The 18,689-nt window shown below is 41.9% G+C and overlaps 1 protein-coding gene across 1 annotated transcript in view; it reads left to right on the top strand.

Annotated features, from left to right (window-relative positions):
* The window catches only part of kank4 (KN motif and ankyrin repeat domains 4), a 71,957-nt gene that overhangs the window by 42,505 nt on the left and 10,763 nt on the right, over positions 1-18,689 (top strand). Inside the window, exons 2-5 of the mRNA XM_023394608.2 lie at positions 6,909-6,982; positions 7,554-10,982; positions 14,625-14,718; positions 18,172-18,441. Coding sequence (XP_023250376.1) covers positions 6,964-6,982; positions 7,554-10,982; positions 14,625-14,718; positions 18,172-18,441 — 3,812 coding nt within the window. The 5' untranslated portion in view covers positions 6,909-6,963. The remainder of the gene's footprint in view (positions 1-6,908; positions 6,983-7,553; positions 10,983-14,624; positions 14,719-18,171; positions 18,442-18,689) is intronic.

Here is an 18,689-nt window from a genome sequence, read left to right as displayed (position 1 = left end):
GGCCACTGTGTTGTGCAGTGTAGGGTTGTCATGTCAACCCATAGTCACAGTCAATTTCTTCTACATAAAAATAATGTTTCTGCCACCTCACACTGTTTTTGTACTTAAAAATAGCCAGTCACGTAGCACAGGTGTCTTATGACTGAGTATGAAATGCTGTTTTGATTGAGAGTCTTAATTACCACCTTGGATGGCAGCTACCGTTATAACCCACAGTTAAATCCCAGTTTTATTGTCGAGCAGTCGCCCAACAAGAGAAGGTGACGGTGTGTAAATGGAGACACCTGCCGTGTAAATTGAAATACAGAATTAATGATCACAGGAAGGGTTGGAGGTGACAGAAAATAGATGTAACCGTGTATTAAAACAGTCTATTCACTTAGCCAAAGCTCATTCATTCAACCAAAAGGGGAAAAAAAAAGAAACCCACTGGTAGTCAACAACTCGCAATCACGGCAATCACGTACTATTTTTCAGCCTACCCGTTACATGGTGAAAACCAACACAACAGTAATCTGGCAGCAGCATCTTTTCCATGTTGCTCAGAAAAATACATTGGAGGTCACCCTCCACATGCATCCTGTACTTTCTCTGTCGTCTTTCTGAGCACAAGCTGAATTCTTGGGCTTATTGCTACAGAGGCAAAGGAAACTGGCAACTGCAAATGAACAATAGAAAGACAGACTTAAAAGCCATAAGTTTGTGCCTTTTGGTTTCTTTGTTTTTCTTTGGGTTTTTTTGTATAAGCATGAGTTTCTATTGTTTGTCCTGAGCTTAGCAAGAAAATAATTTCCATTCAGCGCTCAGAAACAGAACATAATGTTTAATGTACGCTAAAAAATCAAACAGTGATAACAAGATTTTTTCAGACACAGACTCATTTTTTTGTCTCTTTTGGGTTCTGCAAATACCTGATAACAAGCTTTGTAGCTTATTTTTCCTGATATCTTCTACTATTGTGCTTTGAGAACAACATCTGCTCATTATAATTTCATTAAATTGCATGTTGTACTCAAAAATGGCTTCTCTGTCCAGTACAGCCCACAATCTTAATTTGCAGCTCCTCACGGAAAAAGCAGTCTGAACTGACCTATAATAAAACAGTAGCATTCTAACTGCAGCCCTGTGGAATAATTTTGCCACTGTTTAATGAAGCCCCTAGACAGGAGTTCCCTCTTCTCTTTTCTCTCTGGGGTTGAGAGCCATATGTTGTTTAGCACAAAGGGAACAATTTGGCCCCCGCTGAATACAGACACTGTCATACTGGACCAGACCAGATCATACTGGATTAGGTCTGGATGTGGAGCTAGAATGGACCCAACAGAACTGGAAGGAATTGGCCCAAAAGATTACTGTAATAGTACCGTGTTGTTGTAATGTACTATACATAGACAGAAATAATCTTAGACTGGAGTGGGATGAACTAGACTGTGCTCAAATAGCCCTTATAGAGCAGGGGGATTGATCTGTTCCTGCAGAGTACACACAGACTAAGCTCTGAGATATCAGATAAACGTCTCCTAGTACTGGATGCTAACGGCATCCTCCATTTGATCTGGTTCAGCAATCAGAAACTTTCCAGTTCCCAGTTGTCTTGTCAGTGAATTTTCTCAATTTTCTCATTTCACTGCTCTGGGGCATCTCTGTACCGTAGTATGTCATTATGCAAAATTGTCATCCACACCTGCAACTCCCTAGATTGAACTAATTGCACCATCACCTGCGTCCCTCAGTCACACTTGTCTCTGTGAAGGGACACAGATGAGTACAAAAATCAATAACAAACATCAGATTTTCAGTTACAGAGTAACATCTATTAGAGCTTTGCTAACGTTATCCACCTTAAGCTACCAGACCAAATGCGGCTATAGCATGCTGACGAATTCAACTTTTTATTTGTATGCGGAAGAATGTAATTTCCTCTTTCCAAAGTATCATAGTCCTGCTTTAAAGGTATGAAAATAGCACTATATAAAAATAGCAATAGTGTTGTGTGCGTTTAAGCAGATGTACACATCTATGGTCCCTCCTAATCCATGACACCAAATTTAAACATGCTAATACATCCATATTTTCCTCCCATTTTCATGCAGTCTAGGCCACCAACGAAAACCAAAATACTACAAACTAAAACATCCACTTCACCAAAAGCACCAGAAGCACTGCGATGTGATGTTTAGCTCTTCACAGACAGAACAGTCAAAGTAATGGTCCTGCTTAGCTAATAGCCATAACTTTTCTTACTTGAATGAGGTAAACCTGCTTAGCTAAAGCTTTTAAATCCTGCTAACTTGACTGATTCAATTGATTTCTCTGGTGAGGAGAGCAAAACAAGACCAAGAGTGGTGGTGGTTGTGCAGTTGCTAGGAGTTCAGCCTTACATGTCAAAAAAAGGGACTTTAAACACCCAAATTAGGTTGCAAAATAATCTGTACTGAAATTGCACTCCTGCAAAATTGTGCTTCAGTAGGCACATAACCAAAATGTTCGGTACTTTGCATTTTTATCTGTATCCCTGTGTTCGTCCACACATGTGCTCCTTCTTGAATTTGTTTGTGTCTATCGCAGGCTTGTAGTTGGCATATTAAGCTGGACAGTCCTGCTTATATTCTCAGGGTAGTACGAGAGTAAACAGAGATAGCTGGTCCCATGTCAGGCCTGTGATAAGGACCTGCGTTGTTGTTGCCAGTCGGCCTGTTTCTCCCTACTCTGCTGCTGCTTGCAGTTCCTCACTGCTACTTTCACATCGCTGATGAACACTCGCATTTAGAGGCTGCAGCTGCAGCCGGTGCACAGTACTTCAGTGTGTGTGAGAGATCATAATGCATTCATGCACACATTTTTTTCTTTTTAATGAGATAGAGTCCGAGACAGAAAATTACAGACGGAGAGCTGGAAGAGAGGGAAACATTAACAGTAAACCCGCTCTGCATATTGGAGATATGAGTGTGTGCAGCTGCCACTCCCATCTCTGCCTCCTTTTCACTCTCTCACCCACTGTCTCGCTCCAATCCGCCCACCTCCTGTCCCCTGCTCGCACTCCCCAATCTTATTTCCTGTTGGCCTGTCTTCTATCTAAGCCTGCTCAGTGTCAGTGTATTAGACTAATTCAATCTCCAGTACACAGGCACTCCAATGTAATGACCCATGACATTCAATTAATGCTGTTCCCCCTTCTCGATAGGTTGGGTCAGCAGTAATTTAATGTCTATGTGTGCATTTGTCTGGTGTGTGTGTGAATCCATGAATGGGTGTGTGTATATATAATTTGAAAAGGATGGCAGTCAGTGTAACCTTATTTAATATTATCAGATGCTGTATTTAAAAAAAAAAAAAATTAATATCTTTGGCTCTGGCTAATATCTGGATTTTCCCCACCACGACATTGTCAAGTACTATGTTGATTCCCTTCTCTCAAATAAACAGCAATATTAGTGTGGTTGAGGTTTCCATGCTGATGACATATGGAAACCCCTGACTGTCAGTATGAGCTTATTTACTGTACTCTCATTACTCCTGTTCTGCAGGCTTCACATTACCTGTGTCGTTTTCCTCTCAACCAGCTGTCACACTTATTGGATTGGTGTTGACAGATTGCTGCATGTCCTTTAGGGGTTATGCGCGTGTGTGATACTGTGTTTGCTGATTGAACATAATGACTCAACCAGAGACACGTACTAAAATACATACTGTAAGCAATGTACATGCACATAAACAAACAGAGACCAAGAGAAATTAAATTGGTGCTGACATGCTCGCAAACACTGGTCTGGACACACATACCCGTGGCTTCCTTTTAGCCTTGTGTAGCAAATACAATCAATTTGGATTAGCATAGCCTTTATGAGCTTTTAGCACATGGCCATTATGACTATAATCCAGTGTGGATCATGCATCACCAGTTTTACCAGGGGCTTCCAATATTTAATCACTAACCTAACCTGGATATTATGCTGTAGTAGTAACACGACGTGCATATACAAACTCAAGCCTTTCCAGTGGATGTTTATATACTGATATTATGGCTCAACGTTTATGGTAATCATCCATATTACCTTTCTGAAGCCCATCAAATACAACACGATTCTTCTGTTGCTGTGAAGCTGTCATTAGCCACACAGGCATTAGGAGTGACTTTAATTAAAAGAAGAGACTTTAAAAATCCTGCCACTGCACTGTAGGGAGGGTCATGTAGACTCTCTCTCATTAAGCAAATTCCTTGTAGTTCTGTCAAGTCACTGGTTGGTGCTGTGTCTTTTTACAGTGTCATTTTTTTTCTGCCACTTCTGTCTTTTCATCCCTTCCTGCCATATCCATCTGCCACATTTAAGCTTTTATTCTTCATCTTTCTCCTAAAACTCTTCACCCCATCTCGTCTCCTTCTTACAGTATATCCCCTATCCTTTTATACCTCCTCCCTCTCTGTCCTTCCTCCATTCTGTCCCACTCTATACCTCTGTCTCTCCGTTTGCGGTAATGATCTAATTAAGGAGGGTTTTGTTGCCTGCCCACTGTGTATAATTGCCAGCGGGGTCTGCCTGTACTTCACTCAGCAATTACGAGCGGCATTCTTCTGCTCCCAAATCAGCTAATTAAGCCTTAAGGACAGCGAGCCCATCGTAGTCGCATTAAGCATCAGGAGGAGTTAGGAATGCCCCTGCTCTCCTCACTCCTGGGACATGCAGAAGTAGTGGATTGAGGAATGGTTGCCATGGTAGCAATCACACAGTGTCAGATCCTGTGCAGCGGCTGTCAGTCTGTTGATCTGCATGCTTCTGTGTGTGTGTGTGTGTGTGTGTGTGTGTGTGTGTGTGTGTGTGTGTGTGTGTGTGTGTGTGTGTGGTGCGCGTGTGTGTGTGTGTGTGTGTGTTTGTGTGTGTGTGTATCTGTTCATCTGTAACATAGACAACAAATCTGCTTCAGGTCACCTATTCTTTTCATTATTAAGGCTCAATCTATGACGACGGGACAGAGGCCAAATAGAGCTTGTCACAGTTCCTGTTCAGGTCCCTGGGTGGACTGGATGTCATTTTGATTGATTACATTGCCAGCTCATGTACTGCTTGTCTTGCAATATATCCCCACTCAGCACACAGCTTACCCTGTGGCCAGGACTGCTCAAAACTGCTGTATGTCATCTGAGTTCTTTGTGGTACAAACACATAAACATATCTAAATATGCTCCAATGGATGTCTTAATGCAATTCTGCTGTTCAAATCATTTGCATTGATGTTTCTTAGAGTGTAGGTGACTTTTGGAAATATCATTTGGTACAAGGTCAGTTGAAAATTGTTTGAATTGTTACAGAGAAAATGCCAGCTGGTTAGTGAGCACTGAGCATCTTTATAGATTACAGTTTTCTCAGTATCACATATTTATCATAGATAAATGTAACATGGAGGTGTTCCCATTCTTTCTCCAGATATCAAAGCAGCCATTTCAAGCAGGAAACTTCTTCACAAGAAACAGTGTTTCTGTATTCCTACAAGGCCTTTATCTTCTTTGAGTGTAAAATTTGTGTGAAAACAGGAAATGAAATAGAGGAAACACCATTAAAGCACTGGTTATTTTAACTCTTTGGATTATAATATAGCATCAGTTATAGCATCTGCAGTAACTTGTTGCCTAGGGGTATAATAAAATACAATGCATGAAAGCTGTGAAAAAAGCTTTGGTGAAACACCTACTAAAAATAATGAAAATGCTAATTTACACCTTCTGAAACTGCCTCACATGTTGAAGTTTGAACTCTAGCACTTATTAAACCAGAGCTTCAGGCACTTGCGCGCTGTGTCACTTATGTAGAAGATATTTTCTCCAGTGACACAAATTTGCATGGAAATTGCGTGAATAATATGTGCCTATTTGCTAAATAGCTTTAGAGTTGATATTTGGCTGTAAGGGCGTAAGTGTTCATTTAATATGGATTTGAACCGTACAGCTCACTCAGAGCTGGGCGAATTGCCTGGATTTTATTATTAGTTTGGGATATTTTATTAGGAAGCTTTACATAAGCCCTTAAAAGTTTTGACTCCCCATGCTGAATTGTTTTCCATCTCACTTACCTCTACTCTGCAGTAAGCTCATTGTAAAAAAAAAAAAAAAAAGGGCAAACAGCTTTGGTTTCTTGGCTTCTTCATCTGGAACAAATGATTCAAAGTGGCACCAAATGGCGTGTGTTCCCTTCTATGGGTCCGTCCAGGGTTGTGTTGACTTTAAATGGCTTCTAAAGGTCTGGCTTAGCAAGACAAATGAAATTAAGTTAATGGACATACTGGCACTACCCTCCTCCTCATTGTTCTATTAATATTTTTTGTTACTGCTATAATGTCATAAAACCATTTTATCTTCAGAAGCTGAGACTGCAAAATAATTAACTGCATATTTACTACGTTAATTACATTTCAGGTATGAGCCAAACAATTCAAAAACCTCACCTCGCCACTGCTGCTGTGCTGTATACTAACCAATTCTAGGGCAACTGTTTGTCATAAATGTGCTGTTCACTGTGCCATTAACATTTACGGCATGCACATTAGAGCTTTAACTATCTAAAGTCCTGTTGAAACTGTTTACCTAAAAACTTCTGTAAATTTCTCAGATTATATTTTCTTTCCTGACAGCCTAGGTAAGGCGAAGTTACGGCCGTACATAATATAAATATATATTGAATATCTTATCTCAGAGAGGTAAATATTTGTTCTCTTGTTTTTTTTGAGTCGGTGATCATTTTCTCTTTTTTCAGTTGATGTACCAAACCAATTCCTTCCTTCATTTGAAGAAAGAGTTCTTTCATTCTCCTGTAAACATTTGACACAGCAGAATGAAGAATTCAGTTCTGTTCAGATGATGATGATGGACAATATTTCACTTTCTCACATAGCTCTCTCATCTCTGTTTTCTCCAGGCTGCCAGCTCCAACTGTAGCAAACACAAGTCGATGACTGAGATCTCCGCCTCCCATGATGGACAAGAAAAGTGGTGTGTGCCATAAACAGTCTCCTTCCTTTTCACTTGCTGTGTCACATATAAGATTTTTCAGATTTTTCTACCACCGTAAGAACAGAAACGAGTCATGTGGAATCATTTTCATTCAGTATCTGACATAAAGGGTTAGATATTTAACTTCCTGTTTCTGTATGTGACTAAAAGCAGCTAACAGTTTATTTCCTTCAGGTGATAACTGCCCCCTGTCTCATGCTGTATTCATAAGTTGACACAGCATGAGCAGCATTCTGCATGCTGATTAGTTTGTTTTGGCGCAATCACTGCATGATAATTACTTCCCAGTAAGTGATATGGTTTTACATAATGAAGCACCATGTGTGCAGCACAGTACAGCCTGTCAGTACAAGTGGATGAAAAGGAATAATAATGCTGGGTGATAATGTGCTATTTGGTTCATGTTCATTGTCAAGCAATTGCATATATGAATCAATTTTAGCTGTATAATTTCAGCTATTAATATTATTGCTGTTGTTATTTGGTATAGTAGGAGAAGGAGCAGTGATTGATTGATTGAACTAACGATTTTTATGTCAATGCCTTACAGCCAACGGCTTTCAGACCAAGGCCAGTGAGGGCGGTGTTCAGAGGAAGCAGCTGCCCTACTCAGTGGAGACTCCCTATGGCTTCCACTTGGACCTGGATTTCCTCAAGTATGTGGACGATATTGAAAAAGGCAACACCATCAAAAGGGTCCACATCCAGCGCAGGGTCAAGGGCCCTCCCAAGTTCAGCACACTACCCAGAAATTTCAGCCTCCCTGGGAATGGAGCTAGGCCTGCGTCTAAGGAAAATGATAGCACATGGTCCGGGACGTCCACCTTGGGACCCAAGCCTAAATCACGGGTGACAGAGGTCCAACAAATCTTTGACTTCAGGGCAAGTGAAGGGGGAACTTCCGGCCAGAGCAGCAGGGGGACAACCAGTCAGGGAAGTGGTTATGTTTCAGCTAAGCCCAGAGATGAAATGGGTGCAGGGGCTCGAGGTGTTGAAGAAAAAGCCGTGGGAATTCAAAGTCGGCCGAACCTGCTTCGAGCATCGAGCATGCCGATCACCCTACAGCAACGCAAAGGCTCTGACTCAAGCAGTCCAGACCGTATTGTGGGAACACCAGAAAATGGCTCAACAGAGAACATGTTCCGTGCTTCGCCGGACATAACAGAAAGACGATGTGTTCCCCAGGAGCGAACAGGGCTTCACCAGCAGATCACAGTGGCACTGAAGCGGGTCAGAGAGCTGGAGGAGCAGGTCAAAACCATCCCCGAACTGAAGGCTCAGATCTGCTCGCTCAGGGAGGAGAGGGAGCAGCTACTGCTACAGCTCAAAGCTCGGACCCAAACACAGATTTCCACATCACCCTCAACAATAGCCCCAAGTTCTGATGCTGGGACACACACTCAGCCACCAGGACACAGACCCTTAGAGGGGCTCAACTTAGCTCTGATGACTCAGCCGACTGGTGTGACAGAGAAAAGTAGAGTGTTACAAAAAGAGAGAGAGAGTTCCTTGCCACATGGTAAAATGGGTGGGTTGTCAGCACAAGAATCAGAGAGACAAACACGGCCATCTGAAAAATCCGACAAACAAATCGAGAGTCCACTGGAGCATGCAGCGCAAAAGCTATCGCGGGACATAGCAGGGCAAGAATTAACATCACTTAGGATGGCTATAAAAGATGCAGGGAGTAGCAATATTCAAAATGGTAATGTGGAAAAAGCAAGAAAGGGTCTTGAAGACCCAGACAGTCTGCAGATGCTGCAGGAGAAGCTAATGACACTGGAGACTAAACTTACTCAGGCTAGCGGAGAGCTGGAGAGAACCAATAGTCTTTTGAAAGAACAAATAGAAGAGAACAAAGTAAAAGAGGAGAGAATACTACAACTGAGCGAGGGAGTGAGAGTGGAGATTTGTACTACAGAGGCACACAGCAGACCAAGAAGAGAGAGCATTGATACAGGAACAGAGACAGAGAGAATAGATTTTGCCAACCAAGAGACAGAGACAGAATCACCGGGTACAGTAGATCAGGGTACAGATACAGAGAGAATCTGTGTTGAAGTTTGTGTACCTACAGCAAGGACTGTAAGTATAGATCAGATAACAGAACCCGAAGTCGACACACATGACCAGGCAACAGACAGAGAGGCAGAGGTAACCGCAGTGAGCCCACAAAGACCCAGAGCCAACAGCATGGAGCGGGGCACAGTAACTGAGAGGATTGCCACTCAGGATCGAATGACTGAGACGCCAGTGGCCGAAAGGGTGAACCAAGTCACAGAGACAGAGGGTGAGACAGTGACAGACCATCCACAGAGACCAAGAGCCAGCAGTGTAGACCGAGGGACAGAGACAGAGAGGGTGGACACTGTGGACAGGGTGACAGAGACAGAGGCAGCCCAGAGGACTGACCAACAGACAGAGACGGAGACAGAGAGACGTCAGGACAACAATCCAGCCAGAGACGCAGAGGCAGAGAGTCAAGTAAGAGAAAGTGCAAGCAGCGAAAGAGGAGAAGATGTTGACAGTGTGGTCAGTGAAAGAGTGGACGACAAGGAAGCAAATGAAAGGATTCAAAGAGTTAGTGAAAGTCTAGTCATGAAAGTTGTCACAGAGAGTTCAGCTGCAGTTCTACAAAGTCTACTTGAACAAACTGCAGTTTCAGACATAGTAAGTCAGAATGAAGGGAAAACCAGTCTACTTGCTGCAACAGGAGAAATTAAAGAATCTAAGATTGAAGCAAGTATTGCACAGACTGACTCAGAGTTAAAAGAAATTATACATCCAAAGACAGAAATTATTGAAACAAAGCAGATCATCCTGGAGAATGTAGAAAAGAAACAAACACCAGAGGGTGAGATTGTGTGTGCAACAATCAAAGACACTGTGGTCACTGACAGGGTTGTAGTCACAGCAGAGGATGCAGCTGTGAAGACAGTAGTTCCTGTAAGACCTCAGAGAGGCCGCAAGTCCTCAGCAGAGGGACAGACGTCACCTCCTCAACTCCAGGCTGCGTCTGTGCGTGCTCGTAGGGGATCCGGTGAAACCGAAGCCCAGCAACCCCTGACAAAGCCCCTGCCCAAAGCACAAGTACAGGACGCACCTCAGCTTGAGGCTCAATCCCCAACACAACTCTCAGAGCAACAGGTAAAACATGAAGCCCCATCTGAGGATAAGAGCCAAGCAAAGAAGCCTACAGGTGATGTTAGTAAGGAAAAATCACAACCTCAGGCTGAGACTCAGAGCCCATCTCCAGGGTCCAGTGCAGCCCAAACCCGTCCCAAATCAATTCAAGCCCAGCCTCACTCTCAAAGTTCTGCAACTCGACGGAACTCAAAAGAGCTTAAAGCACCACAGAGGGGCTCCACTGTATCACAACCTCCAAGTCGTGGAGGAGAAGCCCAAACCCGGCCAACTCGTCAGGGGTCAAGTGATGTGCAGCTTCAGTCTCAGGGCTCCCGCAGAAGTTCCAGTGAGACTCAACCCCCTCACAAAGATGCCAGCGAAACACCATCCCTGCGCAGAGGCTCCAGTGAAACAGCCCAGCGTCGTGGTTCAAGGGAAGTCCAGGCCTCCGGTCGCGACACTGGTGAGGCCCAGCCTCCTCGCAGAGGCTCGAGTGAGTCACCAACCTCGCCCGCAGCTTTGGGCCAAGTCGTAACCCGGTTAACAGGGCTTCTGGGGGAGCAGTGGGCACAGCTGGGGAGCAGCTCTGGCACTCAACAGATGGCTAGCCAGCAGGAGAGCCCCAGCACACAGAAACAGACAGCAGGCAAAAGAGCAGAGGCAGGAAAAGGAGCAACAGCCAAGCCTGCAGGGAAAGCAGTCCCTGTAGCAACAACAGGGAAACCAGCAGGGAAACCTGGTCCTTCCAAAATGAGCTCTATTCAGAGTCAACTGGTCAGCTCCCTCAGTGTCCTCTCTGCCTTCTACTCACCAGCCCAGAAAGCTGCTGCTGCCAGCAAACAGCAAGAACAAGGTAGGCCTGTGGTTCACTTAAGACCCCACGGTTTATACTGTACACACAACCTTTCATCAGTCTGCCACATACCTGCTAACCTATTTGTAAAAGACTCAATGAGCTGAATCCATCCCACTCCATATTCACTGAAATGATCCTTTTACAGCTCATAATCTCTATGCCACTTAATTACAACATGTCGTCTCTTATGTCTGCCATGATTAATGTGGACATGTACAACTCAGTAGAATAAAATCTCTCCCTTGAATAAGAGGACCTACAGGAGCAAGCCAAACATTGCCAGAATGGTTTGACAGGTTTTATGTGGTGTCTTTTGTACACAGCCTTGTAGTAGTTTGGGTAGAGCTCTCAGCCGTGCATATCAACACTCCTCTCAGCCGATGTAGGACACAGAGTGTTACTATCAAACTGACAACAAGGTGTTGTATTTATAGCAAGCTGATCTGCCTCATAGCGACTGTGGTTTCTTTTCACTGCAATCTGAAACCACACTGGTCATATTCTATTATTTACAAATACCACGCAGATATTCTGTCAAATCAAGCCTTTTGGTGATTCTATCAATAGTACTATATGAACTCAGAGACTACTGTGTGCATAATTCATTAGATTTGCAACACTGGCACTGGGGAAGGAATGAAAGGTACTGCTTGACTTTTCAGGATTCTTCCTTGGACTTGATGTGTGTTTCTCTGCACAGGATTCAATGCTAAATATAACTGTATAGCCATATTGATAATCACTTGAATCCCAACTCCCTGACTGTTGAGACAGCATAACACAAGACAACACTGACCGTTGGCTGTGACTACATCAGACTTCAGTTTGATCAGCTTAAGTAGAAAGAAAAAATGAAATATAGTCTTCTAGGTACTTAATTATCTGGTATGTTGCCAGTAGTCTAATGACTCAGAGTGATAGGGACTTTATGATTTAGTGTATCTGCCCATTAATACTCTCCCCATTATTTTCAGTGGTCTTCCTGAAAGGGAAATGTCTGCCTTGCCTTCTACTTCACATCTTTGTTTAGTATATTTTCTTCTTTGATTTCCACCAATCTACTCATCTCTAGCAGCTCATTCTCAATCTTCTTTAACATTACAGAGACAAAGGCTTTAATTCAGCAGGTCACATCCCTACTTCATATAAAAGAAAAAAATCAGTTTGCACAACAGGCAAGTATGAAAAAAGCAGGTGTGAGTAATGTTTTATATTTATACCTGCTTTGAATTACAATAACATTAGTGTAACAGGTAAATTAATAACATTAATCTGTTAAAAACTGTAGAACCGCATCATATATTGGTGTCTATTTGCAATACATGCAGTTCCAAAGATACAGTAACTATTGACTGTCATGTAAGAGGATGGGAATACACACATTACTAAGCACTGGTGAAATTACATGGTTTGATGACCTCCAAGAACACATAAAATTTCCCATAGTATAGACACACACACACACACTCATACAGGGACGTGCACATACTGTATACGTAAGCACTTACTTACAGTACACAGTTGAATGGACACTGAAGCACAGGCCTTCACACATGCACACGCACGCACACACACACACACACACACACACACACACACACACACACGCACGCATCAAACATGCGATTTATTTCTTCCCTCCCTTGATGTCACAGTGTACTGTTTCTGGCACAGGAGCTAAAGTACAGAATCACTCTGCTATCACACACATATTTTATGTTCAGAGTTCATTTTAAGTTCAGTGTTGGGAGTACAGTATACAAGAGTGCTTTTAAGTGCTTTGCGTGTGTGCCTATAAATACATATACATTTATATATATACACACACACACACACACACACACACGTGTGTGTTCTCATAAGACTGGCACTGTTTCTTTGGAGTTGTTGTCTACATCTTTGACATCTGAGATTCCCAGCCTGACTGCTTCAACCTCAAATTGCACTAGTATTCATCTTGGAAACATATTGGAAACAGAAACTACTGCTATCATATTGAGAACTCTTATGCACCTGAGTCATCAGAGACTAGAGTTAAGCTTTGGAGATTTGTATGGATGAGTGAAGTATCTCTGACAAAGTGAGGGAAGGTTAAATCTCACCATTGTTTTATTATTTAGAGGTTAGTCAGAGGATGTATTCAAAATGCCAAATATATGGTAAACCTCCCCTGTGGTCTGCTGCTATCTCCTGAGATGCTGGATCTAAAAGCATCATTCTTCTCAGATGGTGGTCACTGGGATCTTTTCAGCCAGTGAATCTTTGGCTCAAAGCCACATCCTTATGTCCTTGCATAAAACATTACAGAACCTCTAGACCATGTCTGCTGTCAGGCACAACTAAGACAGCCGTACTGGGCTTAGAGCCAAGGGGAGTCAGCAAAGGAGCCCATGCAGAATCAATTATTGGGTCGTTACTTACATAAGTGGGTCTGACAATGTCAAGGTTGTATGTTGTCAATAAGCCCTATAATCTTGACCTGCGTACATTGCCCTGGAAATATTTTGTATGGTCCTGAACTACATCTGCAGAGACAAAATTACTGTAATTGCTATTTGATTTGGTCACTATTCGTAGCAAACTATTTTTTAATCTAATTTTCATCATCATTACACTTGCATATTCATTAAATAGTCACTGTTAAATACTCATGTTAACTATCTTTTTCCAGGCATGCTTATCATTTTTCTCTCACAGTTTTCTTTGTATGGAGTATACAGATGTGGCCCATGCATCCCCTTTCTCTGCCAACACAGGGATTCCACAGCATTTGATGAGCTATACTTGCTTGTAATTGCAGCCAGAGGTTCTTCAATATCATACAGGCTGAAAATGCTCTGACATTAATACATAGACGTCGAGGACACACAGAAACAAGTAGGCAAACACATGCAATAGCATGAGCAAGTACAGTCAACATGTGCAAACTATTACTGTCTGGCTACCATTACCAGTATAATGTACTGCTTTTATTTATTGCCTGGAGACTTTCAACTTAACTACAGTACAAACTACTCATGCTTGAGGAAAGTGCACTGCCTCGTCATAAATGCTATATCTTTAAAGAGTAGCAACAGTGGCTGCACACAGTAACTGTAGGTGGGTAGACAAGCTTTTATAGAGGCTGTTCAGTCACAGAGCTAGTTGTTACAGTAATGTTTACATTTATAGATGGGTGATGAATTAAAGAGAAATAAAACTACATGAGTCTTAGTAAGGTGTTGGGACGAACAAGAGCTACCAGAGCAACTTCAGTGCTCCTTCGCATTGACTCACAAAGTTTCTAGAAGTTTACTGGAGGGATGACCCACATTCGTCCCTCATTTGGTCGGTCCAAAATCCCCTGTAGGTGTTCAGTTGGATTTAGATTTGGTAAGTGTGAACTTAATCATGTAGGTGGCAGAGCTTATATAGAGCTTATACCTCATATGAGGCACTGACAAAATCAGGCCGTATTTTGTGTTTAGGTATAAGGACTGTGAGTTTTTGTATCACATTAATTTATTAATTGTGATTCATTAATCGCACAGACAATACAAAAACGCATACACACCCAACTTCCACTAAAGCCTAATTAATTTTTCTTTTCCTCCCTTTTCTTTTTAATCTCTCTGTCTATCTCTCTCTCTCATCTTCCAGGTCTCAAATCTATTATGAAGAAAAATGGTGTTGCTGACAAGCAGGGGAGTAAGGGAGCCAAGAAAAACCTGAAGTTTGTTGGGGTGAATGGAGGGTAAAATCTTCTTTTTTTAATCTCTAAGTGATTAATAGGTTTATGTGGGCTGCAGTGTGTTTTTGTGCATTTTTATTGGTGTCTTTGCATGTTATGTGACTCTTTATTTCTACAGGGGAATTTTACCCTTAGACGTATTTGTGGACATAATAGCAGAGTAACTACATGTAACATTCTATTTTCTTCAGATTAAACCACAAAATTATGGGGATTACATATGTTCACTTTTCTGAGTTGTCGGATTTAATTGTGCAAAGTGGCTTCAATCGGATTAGCCAGTTAGCCACACACAGTGGCTCCAGGTGAACTTGAGAAGTGGAGTTTGTCACGTAAAAATACCTGGATATTTTGCTGTGAAAGAAGCTACAGTGGCAGCAATCAATCATCATATTTGTGGCTATTTAAATCCAAGTGGTCAAACACTCACTAAAAGCACAGAATACATTTCATGTACACATAAAGTATAACCAACCAATCTTTTCCTCATAGATGTATACTGTACACCTCATTGGATTTTCAAGCAGTAATATTCATCAATATATCCCACTTGTTTTTTATTTGTACAAATTACTTGTTAGAAAAATGTAGGCTGATAGTCACAGATCCTCAGGCTACATAATTGTTGAGGTCCATTCATATCAAAGGGTCTATCAATTCAACATGAATAAACCGCCTATTTGTTAACGATGAGGCATTCACTTTTTAATTATCTTTCAGTTGTCTGAGTATCACAGCTTCGTCATTGTTCACCTGAGCGCGACCGCACTAACTAACTAAATGCAGCTGTGTCTCACACATGTACTTTATGCTGTTAGTCATCAGAGCCCAAGCATTTGAAGTGCACACTGCCCTGAATTTGACCTCACTTCTGCTACTGCAAGTGTGGATGTGTGTGGATATGAATATGTGTTACACATTGTGTGAGGTGTGTGTGCATATTTCTCTCGATGTTCATGATACCTCAGTGCTTTGCGCAGGTGTGCTTATGCCAGTATTTGAAGGCACTGGATTCACTGTGGGTTTGTGTTGTGTTTTGCGTGTGTTGCGCGCGCGCGCGTGTGTGTGTGTGTGTGTGTGTGTGTGTGTGTATTTAAGCTGATGAATTTTAAGAAAGCAGATGGTAGTGGTTGGAAGAACAAAGGTATGTATCTAGGCAGGGAGATTATGCTTTCTGGCTCGTCTGATATGGTTACGTGGCTGGCGCTGCAGTTATAACATGAAGCACCTGTATACACACTGACACTCACATGTGTTTTTGCATTGTACTGACTGACAAAATCCCCTGGATGCTTTCCCTAACCTTAAACTATAACCTCAGCTAGCCCTAAAACCATTTGCCTAAACTAAGTGTGAAGCTAACTTTAACCAGAAACCAAAGTAGCCCCAAAAAGAAGATTGACATTGACACATTTGTAGACATTTAAAAGATATACACAGCTACACACACACATCCACACATAGTAATTACCTTAGTTGTGCACACGCGGCTTGACACTGATCTACCTCTCTTTCAAAGCTACAGCAGCCAAGACCAAGACCTTTGTCTGCTTTTTCTTTGGCAGAACTTTTTCATCTTAGATTGTTTTGTGCGTATGTGTGTGCGTATGCGTGTGCGTGTGTGTGCATGCCAGTCCTAAGGGCAAGGCTACCTAATATAGTCGTTCCAAACCACAAGCCACAAGATAAATGTACGGGCAATTTACAGGATGAGAAAGTGGAAAAAATATTCATGCTACACAAAATTGTATTTAATTTTTAAAGACATTCCTCTATCTATCACTATCTTTATCTCTCTTTTGTTGTTGAGAATTAGCAGGGTTTTTTTTCATCTTCAGACAACTCAAATTATTCAAATAATATTCAAATAAAACTGGGGGAAAAAAACAAAACCATTCTCTAGTGGGCATGGTCATAACCCAAAGATCACTTTATAATAAGGGGTCATGAGCCAGAAAGGTTTGGAGCCACCAATGTAATGGATTGTAGGAGTAAACAAATACAAAAATAATAGAGTAACTTTAATAATTTAATAGAAAAAAAGCTATAGAACTGTTATATATTTATTTTGTCTTCTATTAGCCAGTAGAATAATATAAAAAAAATAATTCAAAATGTTTTGTGTTCTTTCTTGTTTTCTATATGCAACATGTCCAGTATTCCTCATCAGTTGTTACTGAAATATGTGGATGATATTACCTCCTGCATTTCAAGTAAAAGGCTGCCATTAGGAGATTCGTTTTATTCCCACATTTCTGTTCTAACATTCCTGAGCTTCACTGTTTTATGACCTGCTCGCCTTTGCTTTGTTTTTCCAGATCAGTGTTGTGATGAGGTCTATTCCTCCCTCGCTGTTTCAGAATGATCTGCAAACATATCCATTCTCCAGAACAAATAGCAAATTATCAGTGGTATTGCAAAGAGCTGTCCAAGGACGGTCCTTTTGCGTTTTGGAACCGCTGTTGATAAATATCTCCCACTTTCTATGTTACACTGCTCAATTCCAAACTAAATTGAACAGATGTTATTTATAACGAGACAAATGTCAGACAACAATATTTTCTCTGACTATCTTTAGGCTTCTGCCCGCACCAGGAAGTGGGCTGCTGTTTGTATTTCTTCTCTTTGGATGTTCTACCCTGTCTTTGCTCTCCCTTGAGCTCCTCTGGAATCCAGGGAATGTTGTGGCCCCTGAACGCTTCTTGTGGTGTCTCTGTGTGTGTGTGTGTGTGTGTGTGTGTGTGTGTGTGTGTGTGTGTGTGTGTATGTGTGTGTGTGTGTATGTGCATGTGTGGTGTGTGTGTCTACAAATAAGCATGAATCGGTGGCATTCAGTATAATACTTATCTGATCATTGGCCTCACAGAAGTGCCTTCATGATACACCCCAATGATCACCCACCTTCCCAACCACGCACACACACACACACACACACACAAACTGGCGTTCTAAATATATCATCAGCCTTCCTCAATGTACAAGGTGGTGTTTTGTTAAAAGGTTTCATATGTGAATGTGCAAACACACCTATGGATTTGTATGTACATATTTAACTGTTTTTAAGGATATTTTGGTTATTTGGCCAAAGGTTGCACTAGACAAGCATCTTCTTCATGTAACATCTGAGGTCTAGAGGGAAATGACTTGTTAGTATTTATCTAGCCTTGGCCAAAGTTTACTTTACTGGTTTCATATTAGTTTTAGCTGCTTAGGTGTTTCATTGATGTGGCTGCTTGTGCACATGTCCAATTTTTATATACATGTTTACTTTTAGTGAATAAACATAAATTAAATCTTCTGAAGGCCATCTGTAATAACTTTTAAATTAACTTTTGTTTAGCTAGGAGTTAGTCATTAGAAACAGGACAGAGGGACAAAGCTTCACCACAGATTCACTGATTTTGGAGTTTATGCTGAAATTAGTGCATATGCACACTTGTTTGTGTCTTCTTCCAGCTATGAGACAACATCCAGCGAAGAGTCCAGTGGAGATGAGAAGTCAAAGGTGGAGGCGGAGGAGGAAGACAGCTCAGAGCAGGAGGGGGAGAAGGAAAAGGAGAAGGAGCCTCAGCCACCAGAGAAGCCTGAGGAGGCAGCAGAGATCCAGGGAAAGGATGCAGAGGTCTCAGCTGAGGGAGGAGGTGCTGTGGCTGAAGAGAAGGAGGGTGAGAGAGGTCTGCTGGATCCAGAGAGCAGCCTGGAGCTGCAGGAGGAGCAAGCTGAACGGTGAGTCATGCAGCAAAGCTTATATTATAGCCTCGCATTAAATGGCACTGTAGCTAGCAGTTTATGCATGTAGCCACCACCATAGCTTATGTGTGCCTCCTCAGAAATATAACTAGTCATGTGTGATGTACTTCAGATAACTCCCACAGTGTCCAAGTGCCTGTTAAGGCTGCAAGCTGTTTATCAGAGCAAAACACTAATTTAACAAGGATATTCCATCACTCAGATACAAATACATGGCTTGATCG

Source organism: Seriola lalandi, unplaced genomic scaffold (assembly GCF_002814215.2).
Source record: "Seriola lalandi dorsalis isolate HSWRI2012SDOR001 ecotype SW California unplaced genomic scaffold, Sedor1 jcf7180002054949, whole genome shotgun sequence".
Lineage (NCBI taxonomy): Eukaryota > Metazoa > Chordata > Actinopteri > Carangiformes > Carangidae > Seriola > Seriola lalandi.
Note: the sequence above shows the minus strand (reverse complement) of the source record. Positions and strands in the feature narration are given on the sequence as shown.